This window comes from Perca flavescens, chromosome 19 (genome assembly GCF_004354835.1).
Source record: "Perca flavescens isolate YP-PL-M2 chromosome 19, PFLA_1.0, whole genome shotgun sequence".
Taxonomy (NCBI): Eukaryota; Metazoa; Chordata; class Actinopteri; order Perciformes; family Percidae; genus Perca; species Perca flavescens.
The window spans coordinates 30,092,797-30,106,526 of NC_041349.1; the positions used below are offsets into that span (position 1 = coordinate 30,092,797).

General features: G+C 40.7%; 1 protein-coding gene across 4 annotated transcripts; it reads left to right on the forward strand.

The window, feature by feature from the left end:
* Positions 1-331: 331 nt before the first annotated feature.
* On the forward strand, positions 332-13,203 carry sf1 (splicing factor 1). 4 transcript variants are annotated; one of them, XM_028564019.1, is made up of 13 exons: positions 332-749; positions 1,431-1,562; positions 3,376-3,451; positions 6,300-6,452; positions 7,287-7,376; positions 7,504-7,687; positions 8,732-8,847; positions 8,972-9,079; positions 9,169-9,364; positions 9,439-9,664; positions 10,893-11,057; positions 11,452-11,517; positions 11,876-13,203. In XM_028564019.1, exons 1-13 carry the CDS (start codon positions 488-490, stop codon positions 12,205-12,207), a joined length of 2,106 nt encoding a protein of 701 aa, XP_028419820.1. In that variant the 5' UTR covers positions 332-487; the 3' UTR covers positions 12,208-13,203. The 4 variants fall into 4 exon arrangements, with proteins under 4 accessions (XP_028419820.1, XP_028419821.1, XP_028419822.1 ...); XM_028564020.1 differs by having other exon boundaries at positions 9,442-9,664; XM_028564021.1 differs by lacking the exon at positions 11,452-11,517.
* Positions 13,204-13,730: the final 527 nt, after the last annotated feature.

A 13,730-nucleotide genomic window follows, 5' to 3' on the forward strand; every position in this document is an offset into this window, starting at 1 on the left:
CATGTTGGGATTCTATTTGTACTTGTGGTATATACAAGTAATTTTGAAATGTAATCTGTAAAGGCAGAATATATTAAAGAATGTTTTTCATACGAGTGCATACTTATATCAATTTAAAGTTCATATTCAGTGCCATTACATTTCAGTAATGGGTGAGCTTATTGGGCTAGTTAGAAATGGGTAGAAATATAAGGGGATTGATAGTCATAAGAGCCAATCAGTTTTCAGAATCAGGTTAATTGAAAAAATGTTGCCCAATAGAATACGGCCTATGGGGAGGGGCTTGATCGGGCCAATAGGAATGCTTTATACTACAGCGGATCATCCCACGTCCATGGGGGATGGTTTTCCGTTGAGCGCCATTTTGATTAAAGTAATGTGAGGGTGGATTGTGGGCAAGATTGTTAGATATTTTCTCAATTTAAACAAATTTATACCAGAGTCGACTGACATTTGACGGACACTAAGCCATTTGAGTACACCGAAAATGGCCACGGGTGCAAACGCAACTCCCTTAGGGAAGTTGCACCCTAGTATTGGCGCTAAACGAGGATTTGACGCTGGGCCTGGTGCAGGGAACGGGTTGATGCCAACACCAGTGCCGCCCGCATCCTTTCCTTCTCTACAAGCTTTCCAGCCCGCGATGCCAAGCGCATCTTTTCCGCAGCCACATCAGTTCATTCCTGGGACAAGTTTTTCGCCCCAGGTCCCACAACAACCAACTGCGGTGGTCGGACTGGCCAAACCAGGTATGTTAACCGAATGTCCGCTAACGTTAGAGGCCCTTAATGCGGCATGATTTGACGCTGGCCAGGTAATGTGGCTAGGCTAACATGGGTCAAAGGCCCCACATCAAGCCCCGGCCTTGTGCAAAATGGGTACAGCCCCGCTAACGTAGCTAAGTTAGTAAACACATGTTGGCGAGTAACGTTAGCTCACTAATTTGCATCAACATGGGTTATCCTCTTTCAGTGTTAGAATTTGCTCCTAAAACTGCTAATTTAATGTTTAACCGATTATGAACGTCGTAAACGCTAACGTTAGGCTAATGTTAATAAAGTAATGTAACTTTAGCTAATGCTGGACATCGACCAGTGTAAGGTTAATCTTAACGTTGCTTGTTACTGGTGCAATGGCTTGCCGAACTCATTTAACATGAAACGACGCTAACGTCAATGTACTTAAACGTTAAATCATGTCATGGGCTTTGTTGGCCAAAAGGGCACATTTGCCTTATCTGGTATTCCTATATTCAATCCGGCTTCTTGTGGCTAAATTACCTGTGAGTCGTTTCCTCTTCCTGTCGTTGCCTCTTTTGATAAGCAAGGTCATGTTGAGTGGCGCTTGAATGTATGTACATCCCGTAACGACACGCATTAAATCTACAGCCAACATGAATAATCTCTCCCCTCCCCCGTTTCTCTCTGTAGATTTCAGTCAGAAGAAATCACGAAAGAGGAGTCGTTGGAGCAGTGAGACTCCTGATCAGAAGACAGTCATACCGGGCATGCCCACTGTTATTCCCCCTGGACTGACCCGGGATCAAGAGAGAGCCTATATAGGTAAATGTTTAATTAAAATAAATGAACCACATCTCTTAATAATTAAGGTTGCCATATTATTGTAATTCTAAATGCAATTTTGTTTCAATATGTCTCATCAATTACATCTGTTTGAGGTTCTATTTTCTTAAATGCTGCATACCATTATTAATGTTACATTTATGTCCTGTTTGCGGAGTTCCCAACAGTTAGAGCTCTCAAAAGGCACCCACACATGATGCGTTTACTATAAACTTTCAATCGTATTTTCAGTGTATTTGACAGTGACATTACTTTGTTACACAAAATGGGAATTGTCTAATTTTGCTCCAACTGTTGAGACAAAGCAATAATTGTTAATGAGCAAAGATTATAACTTGATGTAAAGTGTTAATTAAGGTTATTTCTCTTTAATGGAAGTAAAGATGTTCTGCTGTGGCAAGTGTTTCTGTGGTCTTATGGTTTGCATACCTTTGGGCACCAATTAGCAAGAAGAGGTTGAGATAGATGGTTAAACTCCACTGCTTGCTGATATCTGTCCTGAGCTGCAGGTCACTACTCACTTGTCTTGCTTGATCCCCTACACATCATCAGTATTGTTCCTGTGCATGAAGGCGTTACTCATAATGTCCTAACATGCCAAAATGTGCTTCTGTTTATATTGGGATAAGTGTGAGCAATGCTGCTTTAATGGCAAATCCATCCAACATATTTAAATTACTCTACCAGTTGATTTAGTGGTCGTTGCAAATTGGGAAACACTTGATCATTTTTATTGTGCACTTAGTTTGACCTGTAAAAACAAACTTATGAAACAAATCATTTTCAACCACAAATGCCTTCCAGCAGCAGTGTAGCACCAACAAACTGCCTTCACAGGCCCTCAACGGGGTGTTCTGAAGCAGCAAACTCCTTTTTGTCAATAACTGACATTGTTATTGATTCTGTTCACTCATTGGTAATGGTTGTTCTTCCTTGGTATGTAAACGTCCATTTGTGCCCACCTTCTGTTGGTCACACTTATTGTTTCCTTTGCTCATTAAGAAAATCCCCTTAAACAATACAAGCGAAGTGTTTTAAGATGAAATTGCTGTAATACACAATTTACGGGGCCTGTATTTATCTCTTTTAATCCAGAGTAATTGTTTCAGTGACCAGTGAATCTCTGTGTTTGGGGGGTATTTCATTACAGCTTTCATAATGTGCATGGGATGACTGATTTATTTTTTCATTGCCTTCTAAATTGTCTCTGTCACAGCTGCCCCTCAGTGTTAGATCTGTGGAGTGCAAAGAGTGACTACGATCACTTTTTTTTGTTATTGAAACGTGCAAAACAAATCGTCCAATCGGTGGTTTTTAGACCCAATGTGTCCTTAAAATGCCAAAGCCGTTAAACACAATATGCTGCAGTATGTGAAGCCCTGTCTTCTTTGGGGGAAGAAAAACGCATCTTAGGTTTGAAATATTAATGGTTTGGCAGGCATTTTTAGGAGTCAAGGTCTAGACATTTACTGATATGTTGCCATGTTTATTCATTGTCTGAGTAAAGGTTAGTCCGGTTTATGCTAACGTAATGACCTCCTAGAACATATTCTTATTGGGTAATGTTTTCCTCTGATGTCCTAAGATATTAGTAAGTTTCATTCTTTAGAGTCTTACCACATGTTAATTTGATCTCCCTTTTACTTTTTATTTAACAGACTCACCATTTGGCTTTACCTCAGTAATGTATGAGACGGTGCTCTAATGTGCAGAGCGTTGTCTCTCTGATGTTGTTGTGGTAACCACATTTCTCTCCATCCTTGTTTTTCTTTCCTAACCTGAATTCTTCCAGTCCAACTGCAGATTGAAGACCAGACTCGTAAACTGCGTACAGGAGACCTGGGAATCCCTGTTAACCCTGAGGACAGGTCGGAAAAAGATTAAACCCATGAACAGTAACATTTTCTCTACCTTCTTGACTTTTTGGAAGACAAATGTTGATTTTCAGTTTATATGTGGTTGCTAGCCTTAATCTCAGATTTCACAGTAGTGTTAGCTGGCAGATGTAGCTTTTAGTTAGCTATCTCCTAAGTAAAGGGCAAAATGTTTGAGTTTTTCATAGTGTCAAAATCTAGTGCTAGAGGGAACTTGAGCTACATTCATATATTTATAATGCTCTCAGACTGCTCACAATTCCACCACCAGTAAGCATACATTCTTGTGTATTTACTGGTAGCTTTAGCACTTTTTTATATTTGTGTAGCTTGTTTTGAATTGTTAATGGTACATTTATACATAGGTCTATAAAACAATGTATGGCTACTTACATAGTTATGACTCAAAAAATTTGGACACACCTTTCATTTAAAACGGTACAGTGGAGTGCAAAAATTCCACTCGGTCGATTAAAAAAGCTGTAGTACTTTGAAAAATTGGATATATGCCTATTTTTTTCTCCCCCCAAGACAATGAGACAGTTTTTGTAATTACATCAAAATGAAACATTCAATTAGTTGTTTTTTTTTAAATTTGAGATTGAAATACTGTTCATTTTATGATATTGAATTTAAAGAAATATTTCATTAAAGCAAGTGGCCAAAGTGCAAACTTATGTGAACTGAAATTTTGAACAAATCAAAATAGTTGTCAGTAAAATAACAAATACAATTGAATGTTCCAATTCCTTCTTGACTGTGAAAACAGTAGTTTGACTTAACAACCTTAACTCAGCGTCCACTTTGTGGATCTCCCCCAAGACTTTATTCCAATCTCATGGTTATCCACAGAGGAGGAAGTTTGCTCTGAACCAAACAACCGTTCGTGATATAAGTGTTTTTAATCAAAACACATTATTCATCTCCATCTATTATAGGATCTCAGTTTCATTATGATGTAATGCAAAGCAGTGTTTCAATCTTGGATTAAAAAAACGACTAATTTAATCGAAACTCGTTTTGTAAGAAATAGTGTCCAAAGTGGAAGGAAGCAGGGGGGTATGAATGTCACTGTATATAGGTCAGTGTAAGTTGAGATGAGATGTATTTCAGCGGAGCTAAGCAAACCACTGCCAGAACAAAGCTGTTCTAGAATATTTGCACCTCTTTTATTGGGTTACTTCTCATTTTACTTAACAGTTAAGTGAACTCGTTTAGCCTTCTAGTATTTCTGCATCATGGTTTCACCCACTGCTTGTTTTATGTGTGTGATGTAGAGTCCTGTGTGAATATATATATATATATATATATATATACATATATGAGATTCATAATGTATAAAGATTTTCCTCTGAAACAGGTTTGGGTCAAAACATCTTACTTTACATAAATTTTTTTTAGCATTGATTATTTCCTATCTTGTTAGCTGTAAAGTTAAAATTGTCCAGATGAATTGGCACTTTTGGAAAAGTTAGTTGATTTCTCACAAGTCCCATCAATTAATATTGCCCTGCCTGACTTTTTTTTTTTTTTACTGGATAATATATAAAAAAAATTTGCCAGTGGTGATTGAGCTCATGGCCTGTAGCCTACGTGATAGCATACCAGTGATCAATAGGTTCTGGTCCAGACTTAAATGATTTGTCGCTGGTCATCTCTGGTTATCCCATAATGTGGCTTTAAACATTTCCACCCAGAGGGAAGGGGGGCATGTTCCAGTTTTCCCTCTGGACTCTTGAGGTCTGGAAGAAAACTGCCAGAATTGTATGTGTTCTGGAAAAGCAGTGGCCAGCTTGTAACTTAGTAAGGATCTGTTCCCGCAGGACGTGGCTTGCTCCCAGAGTGTGTGAAGCTGACCGTTTGTTAGCTAGAGTCCCTGTCGCCTGTACACTGTATATAGTTTCTCTTCATAATCGGACATTTCCACAGCAACCAAAAAGTTGATTGCAGAGCTGCAGCACTCGTATAAATCACTCCCCAATCTAATGTGACAGAACCAACTGGGGGTGTTTCAGGTTGTCACCGTTGGAAGTTTGAAGCATAAAAGGAAAAACCCAATTATTTTTTTTTTTTCTCACTCTTCACATCACATGGACACAAATGTGGCTCTCTGATGGGAGAGCATAGGAAAAGGTGGATATCTAATCTTAATTCCTTTTCTCTAACCCAAATTACCCCACATCAACCTAACCCTTTTTCAAGCACAGAGCCTCCTTAACGCAGCAACACAGGTTTTCAGCATCCAAGGGGAGGTACGGACCTCTTCCGCCATGCCAACACCAAGCAACTCTCAAAGCCAGCGTTTCTGCTTAGGATTGCGAATTTTGCTTTGGTTTCTTTTTCTTACCTCCCAACTTTCCTTTCTTGTAGGCCAACAATCCTGTATGCAGGTTTAGTTATGGCCATGTCATGTATTTTTTTTAAATTTTTGCTTTGTGGTTGATGCCCCTCCAGTGTATTGGGTTAATTACCACTATACAGCTTTGGTTGCCCCCTTTTACCCTTAATTGTTTAAAAGAATGGACTCTAGCCTTTAAAATGTCAGTGCAGAGTTCCTACATTATTTTCTTTTCATTTTGAGTTTGCTCTTGCACTGGCCATGAGTCATATAGTCTATCTGAGAATTCTCTCAGTAGATCCAAATTTCCAAAACTATTTTTTAGATTTAACATTGTTTCTAAGACATATCTGTAACCACGGATTCAAAATTCCTAATGAAGATCTGAAATTCTTAAAGTCTTAGTTAGCTGTAGGGAGCATGTGTGATTGACTGCAGAGCTACACTTTCAGAAAGGTATTGATGATGTTTTTCTTGTCTTTTTTTTTTTTCTGCCATTTTCAGGTCTCCATCTCCAGAGCCCATCTACAACAGCGAGGGCAAGAGGTTAAACACCAGAGAGTATCGGACGCGAAAGAAGATTGAGGAGGAGCGTCACTCCCTCATCACCGAGATGGTTGGACTCAACCCTGACTTCAAGCCTCCTGCCGACTACAAGTATGACTTTAAATAATTTTATTTTATTTAGGTCTATAGACTGTTAAGAACCATTCTCTCTCTAGAGCATATCTAAGCATTACATTAATTAAAAAAGGCTCAAAACCTCCACATTTTAGAGCATGCTCAAGGTACCAGATCTATTTTATAATTAAGAGCTACAACCAAATCACGCATCCTATTGCACAGAGTAGCTACAAGTATCACTACTCCAACAGTAAAAAGTTAACTTTTATGTAAGTAACCCTGCTGACTGGATTGAGTTTTTCTGGATTCAGTGGGACACTTGAAAAACTTTCTCTAAAACACCAGAGTATTTTTATGCTGAGATAGTTTGCATCACAAGGAATATTATCTATTATATATGATAATAAAAGGCCCATTTTTTTTGTGACCAGAGGCTAATGTTTGTTACTTGGTAACTGTAAACCGAGAATAGTATTAATCTCAAATTCTGCACATTTGTCAGGGATGGGATTTTTAACAAGAAGTCTAAACTAAAAAAAATGTGACGTGTAAGCATTGTTATGATTTCTGCTTTCTGTTGCCATTGTTCTCTGCCCGCTACAGCAAACCCTCACTCACATCAATAATCACCATTTTACTAGTGCATCTGTATGGAGCAAGACAACCAGTTCTTAGAGAAGAACGGCAGAGAACATTAGACAACGATGTCCAGCTCCTTGTTAGTACTCAGGGACTAAAGGCTGTTCAGGCCTGCGATTACAAACCAAAAGATGGACCAGGATGTTTCTCAGCTGTTGTGGCAGAACAGAAGGAGAAAGCTGTTCTTTGCTCCTTGTAAATGTTTATCTTGTGTTTTCTTTCCTGCAGACCTCCAGCCACCAGAGTCAACGACAAAGTTATGATTCCCCAAGATGAGTACCCTGAAATCAACTTTGTTGGTCTGCTAATCGGACCACGGTAAGTTGGACTTAATATTACTGTCTTGTTGCATTATTTTATACTTTCAGAAGCAGGTAAGTTAACAGCCAGTACAGTTGAAAGTGAGCTTGGCGTCTCTCTTTCTCCCCCTTTTCTGTTTCACCAGTGGTAACACGCTGAAGAACATTGAGAAGGAGTGCTGTGCCAAGATCATGATCCGGGGTAAAGGTTCTGTGAAGGAGGGGAAGGTAGGCCGAAAGGATGGACAGATGCTGCCAGGGGAAGATGAGCCTCTGCATGCCCTGGTCACTGCCAACACAATGGAGAATGTCAAGAAAGCTGTGGAGCAGGTCAGATCACCTCAGCTGTTCTGATGCATCCTACTCGTATTGCACGTACATTATTATTATTATTATTAAATTATTATTGCTATATGTATTCAGTGTGCCTTTCAGGGCTCAATAACGTTACGGTATTTTCACGCTTGCTTTTTTTTTGCAGAGTTGGAGGCCAGTAGCTCTCTATTTTAGTTTTAATATGTTGTCTTTTGTGTCTTTGTTACTGGAGAATGTACGTGTGTGTCTCAGAGGAAACACTGCAGCTGCTTTCCGTTCGCCATTATACAATCCCATTACATTATATTTCAGCGAGCATGTAAAGTGTAACCACACTTGTAACCGCTGTATCAGCATTGCCCTCACCCACTAGGACTTGAACCAGCTGCAGAGGCGACGTGGTCTCGTTTCATTACCACCGAATCACTGCTGCGCTCCGTTCACGTAACAGCGGCAGTAAAACTGTATTTCACACTACGATGGTTAAACTTTGCAATGATCCACGGTTCACATGTGTGTCAACCGTGGGGGCGGTATGGCCTTTGAGAAGCCATGTCTTAGTACAACCAAACATTTAGGCAACCAAATGTTTCATGAACTGAAAACACACTGAAGACTCTAGAGCATATCTAAGCATTACATTAATTAAAAAAGGCTCAAAACCTCCACATTTTAGTTTAAGCTCAAGTTACCAGATCTATTTTATAATTAAGAGCTACACCCAAATCACACATCCTATTGTACAGAGTACTTACAAGTCTCACTACTCCAACTCAGTATTTTTGTGCTGTGATAGTTTGCTATGGAAGCTAATAATGGACTTTTTTAAATATGATTTTAAAAATGGATAAAAACAAAGCAAATTCTCTTTCCCATCCCAAATACTTGTGTACTACACATATAGCTTGTCCTGTAGATGTTTAATGGAAAAATGTTAACCTCAGTGATACTTAATCAAAGTTGATGGTCCATGTTTCCTGATGTTAAAGTTCCTGATCACACGTCATTTGATACATTTGCATGCACAGTATATAAATTCTGAAAAATGTGTGTCCACAGATTCGCAACATTTTGAAGCAAGGTATTGAGACGCCCGAGGATCAGAATGACCTACGAAAAATGCAGCTGAGGGAGCTGGCCAGACTCAATGGCACCCTGAGGGAAGATGACAACAGGTCAGTGTAACAAGTCTGACAGTGGTGGAGCCTAATGCACAATGTTGGGGCACCATTGGTGAAAATTTAGGGGAAAGTATTATGTTCAGCCTAAGCTACGATTGTTCCCGTTTTGTCTCCGTAGGATCCTTCGTCCCTGGCAGAACTCTGAGCCACGCAGCATCACCAACACCACCCTGTGTACAAAGTGTGGTGGAGCAGGCCACATCTCCTCCGACTGCAAGTACACCAGGTGACAATCGGTTGATCAATTCACAAAATGTATTGTTTTATGTAGTGCCGAGTCTTTTTGTAACAGTGTTGCTGTTTTGCTTTGTGTAGCTCATTCGCCGCCCACAGAGCTACAGGTGGCGAGCCTCCTCAGTCAGCCCAGGACAAGGCTCGTATGGACAAGGAGTATCTGTCCCTGATGGCTGAGCTAGGGGAGGCTCCTGTCCCCTCATCTGGCGGAGGACACTCCAACACCCAAGGCGGAGGGCATCGGTCCTCAGGACCCAACAATAACCAGCCACCACAGGTTAGTTGGCAACACACGATTCCACCCCAGTTGGTGTAGAAAAGTGTCTTAAACTGGCGACTGTTTGTGTGCAGCAGAACCGGCCTCCTTGGATGAGCTCTGGTCCGGCTGAGAACAGGAACTACCATGGCATGCACGGAGGGCATGGTGGTCATGGAGGACCCCACAACTACCCTCCCCCCATGCCCAACATGGGAGGCCCCCCTATGCCCCCAAACCCCAACGGCCTGCCTCCCCCCTGGATGCAGCCCCCTCCTCCTCCTATTGGCCAGGGTCCAGGACCTCATGGACACCCTATGGGTAAGAGCTGACATTCATGGGTTTAGGGAGTTTTTACTAGTCCCTGTACACCTCAGTAATTGGTGAAATCAGGGATGTTATAAGATCTGGTCTGTAATAGACATGGACATTGCACAGTCAGAACCAAAAGCTTCTCCAGGGGTCACGGAAAGACACAGAGAGAGAGAGACATTGCTATAATATTAATGAATATTGAAATAAGAGGTATTTTCTGAGTCATAAATCAGTCCAATCTAAACTCTCAGACATGAAAGATACAGGTATATATTCAGTGTGACTTCACACTTCTAGAGGATATCATTGTCTCTGATGTCCATAGCAAACAATTGTCCAGAAAATCACTTCTAAAAATGCTTAAATACTTTTGTGAGATTCAAAAGGTTTAAGTTCCCTTGAGTATCAAAGTCATCCAGTCTTAGTTTTCTGTACATTGCAGTCAGGAAATTTGGCAGACTTTTGATGGTGCCAACCTGTAGCTGACATTACATCACAACAGACCAATGGATTAGCTTAGTCTTACTCTCCTGACAGCTTTTCATTTTTTCTGTCATGTTAGTTTCCAAATCTGCCGATATGTTGATGTTGGCATGTTTCCATCTATCACATTAGCAAATGCGCTTTTGACTTACTCCATTTTCACACAAGTCAATTTTCACATTGAGTTGATTTAAGAAAGAAGAAATGGAAACACAAGGACGTTTTTCCTGAAAAGATTTGAATTACTGGAGCCAGTAAACAGAACAGCAGGTAATTGTGGCTGTAATTATTCCTGAGGTGGGGGTGTAAAAGTACCCAAACCATGTGCTCCAAATGTGATTCAAATCACTGAGCAGCACAGGTAATGTTAAAATGACCCCATCTCCTCTAGAGAAATAAATCCAGTCCTAATGGGGCTTTAGAGAGCCGACGGATACTTGGAAGAGATTTCAAGTGAAAGGAAATTAGTTTTACTTCAGTAGGTCATGTTACTGAGACCCAATCATCTCTTCAAGTCCCTTGAAATGCCACAGAGAAGAGCAACCTTGTAACAAACTCTGTTGCACAAGCTCTTTTTTTTTTTTAAATCCATGTTGCATTTACAAGCTCATCGGTTTAGCGTAATAAATGATAACCAAATTCAAATCTGCAACAAAATAAACCTGTCATTGTGCTGTGTACCAAGGAGAATAAACTGTGGCACCAAAACTTGACTGTGGAAGAAAATGTTTGATGTTTGGTTTCCCTGTAGGTCTGCTGCCCCCTCCGATGGGCATGATGCCACCTCCACCTCCTCCCCCCAGCAACCAGCCGCCTCCTCCCCCTTCTGGACCCCTGCCACCATGGCAACAGCAAGCTCCACCTCCCCCTCCAACCAGCAGCATGGCAACCAGTACACCGCTACCCTGGCAACAGAGTAAGACCGAACAAAAACTGCATTTGAAACTATTCAGTCTCTACTTAGAGTACTAACCTCGCAGACCAGCAAGTTTCAACTTGTCTCGTCGCGAATCTTTGGTTCTGTGTCAGATAGAAAAAAAACAATTAAGACACCACTCGGGTCATTTTGACTTACAAGTCCAATATATAGGCAATAATAATTGTTTCTAACATTGTGACAACCCTATGAAATACCTGAAATAGGGTTTGTGCTTTTACCTATGTAGTACAGACCTGTTTGTTATGTATGAAGTGCTGCCTGTAATTATTAGTTTAAGGCCCTGACATTTTGATTGACCCATATACTAAACAGCTTTTCAGTCAGGAGAATAATAGGCTGTTATTTGTTGTTCTTTCCTAATAAACTGCAGCTTGGTCATCACAAAAGTTACATTCAAGTCAGGCCAGGTCAGATGGCTTTCCTATATCTGGTTATGGTAACTACAAATCCTCACTTGTGTTGTTGCATACATGAAAACTCCCACAATCCTCTGCTCAAATAGAGAGTTCACATAGTCTTTGGCATTTGTCCAGAAATGCAGTTATGTAGGCAAACGTTTTGATATTGAGACAAGCATTTTGCAATAAATCACATTGACATACAATGTTATCATTGTTTCTGTGGAAACTTGAACGTGCCATGTTTGCAGACATCAATATGTCGGTTAGCTGCTAACCCATAGAGCCACATATCACAATAGTGATTATTAGTGAAGTAATAATTTGGTGTGTATAGCTTGAAATGACAGTGTGAACGTTTTGATGACCGTAAAGGGTTACTTTCCCCCCTTTCAGATACCACCACCACCTCCAGCCCTGGCACCGGCACCCTGCCTCCATGGCAGCAGCCCCAGCAGCCTGCAGCCTCAGGAGCCCAGCCCCCGCCACCCATGGGTACCCCATCCATGGTGCCTCCTCCCCCCGGCGTCCAGCCCCCATTGCCCCCAGGTGCCCCTCCTCCTCCCCCTCCACCACCTCCCGGCTCAACTGGCATGATGTATGCCCCTCCGCCGCCCCCGCCACCCATGGACCCTTCCAACTTTGTCACCATGATGGGGATGGGGGTACCAGGCATGCCCCCCTTTGGCATGCCTCCTGCCCCCCCACCTCCTCCACCCCAGAATTAACCCTACCACAGAAGAATCGTCCTCCCACAAGAGTTTCCACCCAGCAGCACATTGTGGATGTGTGCTCACAGAAAAAAAATATAACCAGTGCTTTATTTTTTATTGATCCTTGATATTGTGAAGACATCTCTGAAACAATGAAAAGGTTGTGTTAGTTAAATTTGTAAAGTTGCGTAACTTTAGTAAATGAGTTATTTTTCCTGTTTTTAAAGTTTGTGTTAACTCAAAGCTCCTTGTGTGCATCCAAACACTGTTGCTCTCAGGCACATGTTCTGCATTGCTCTTGTAGTTTGTTACGTTACTTGTATACCAAATAAACAACTCAAATAGCCAGTAAGTTTAATTTTTGCTCAACAGTCTCATCGCTTTAAATGTTCGATTCAGACCTAACTAGAATTGGATTCAATATATTGAATATATATATTAATATATATAGATATTCAACTTGCATGATCAATTGTAAACCGCTCGCTCACACATTTATACTCCTGTCATGTTCCCCATGTTTGCTTTGAGTTAAATAAGATTAATATTTTTGTAATAACGAGATGTGAATTGTATCTTAGTTCTGTCAGAAATCCTTTTTGTAGGAATGTCTCCAATTGGTTTCCAGAAATTTCCAAGGGTTTTAAGTATTTTTTGTTTTTTTTGTTTTTTTTTCTTTTGTTACTTGCCTGCGTCTCAGTTGTGACAGTTTGAAAAAGGGGGATTTGATGCTGCAATCTGCCAGCTTCTGACCTCTTGCACTACGTGAATGCTGAGAATCTGATATATCCGTGTTTTTCTGCATCTCTTTCTGCTCTAAGACGCTGTGTGCAGTGTTTGTGTTGCTTCTGTATGGACAAAAATATCAGTTTTGTCCCCTGAGTTATTGGAGAAGAAAAATGTTAGTTTTACTGTTTCTGGAATCAGTCTGTTGTGTCATGGCACTAGCCTAAATGAAAAGCTGTTGACATTTTGCTTGGTTTAGCATTAAACTGATCCATTTCACCTTTTTGTTGTTGAGTGCAGACTGGTTTCTCCTTTTCATTGATGTGAGACCCTTTTGTGTCAGAATGCTTGCCAGATGCAGGCCAGGGCCTGTTGGCTGCCTCATTCAAATGTGTTACATAACCTGGTTTTGTCATGGGTGTCTGGCTGTCCCCTGCTTCACAAATTCTAAAGGAAGTCTGCACTTAGACACATGATTAAAAAGTCTATACAGTTATTTGGGATTTCTGCTAATGTACCCTACTGCTGACATGCACTGCTCAATTTTATATGGGCATTACAGATGTGTGAAGAGAACAGTAGTCTCTTAATCACTGAAGCACCAAAGCAACAAACTCCCTATTTATATTAAAGGTCCCATGACATGGTGCTCTTTGGGTGCTTTTATATAGGCCTTAGTGGTCCCCTAATACTGTATCTTTATAGTTTATTTTGGCAACATACCACTTGATGGTATCAAATTTAAAAACTATTTCTGTCTTAGTTTCTTAATGGTTAAATACTTAAGTCTGCAGACGTGAGGCAACAAGTAA

Coding starts and splice junctions, on each gene's coding strand:
- sf1 (XM_028564019.1), top strand. CDS start 488: ATGGCCACGGGTGCAAACGCAACTCCCTTAGGGAAGTTGCACCCTAGT. Junction 3,452..6,299: donor CCTGTTAACCCTGAGGACAG/GTCGGAAAAAGA, acceptor TGCCATTTTCAG/GTCTCCATCTCCAGAGCCCA. Junction 9,365..9,438: donor ACAATAACCAGCCACCACAG/GTTAGTTGGCAA, acceptor GTTTGTGTGCAG/CAGAACCGGCCTCCTTGGAT.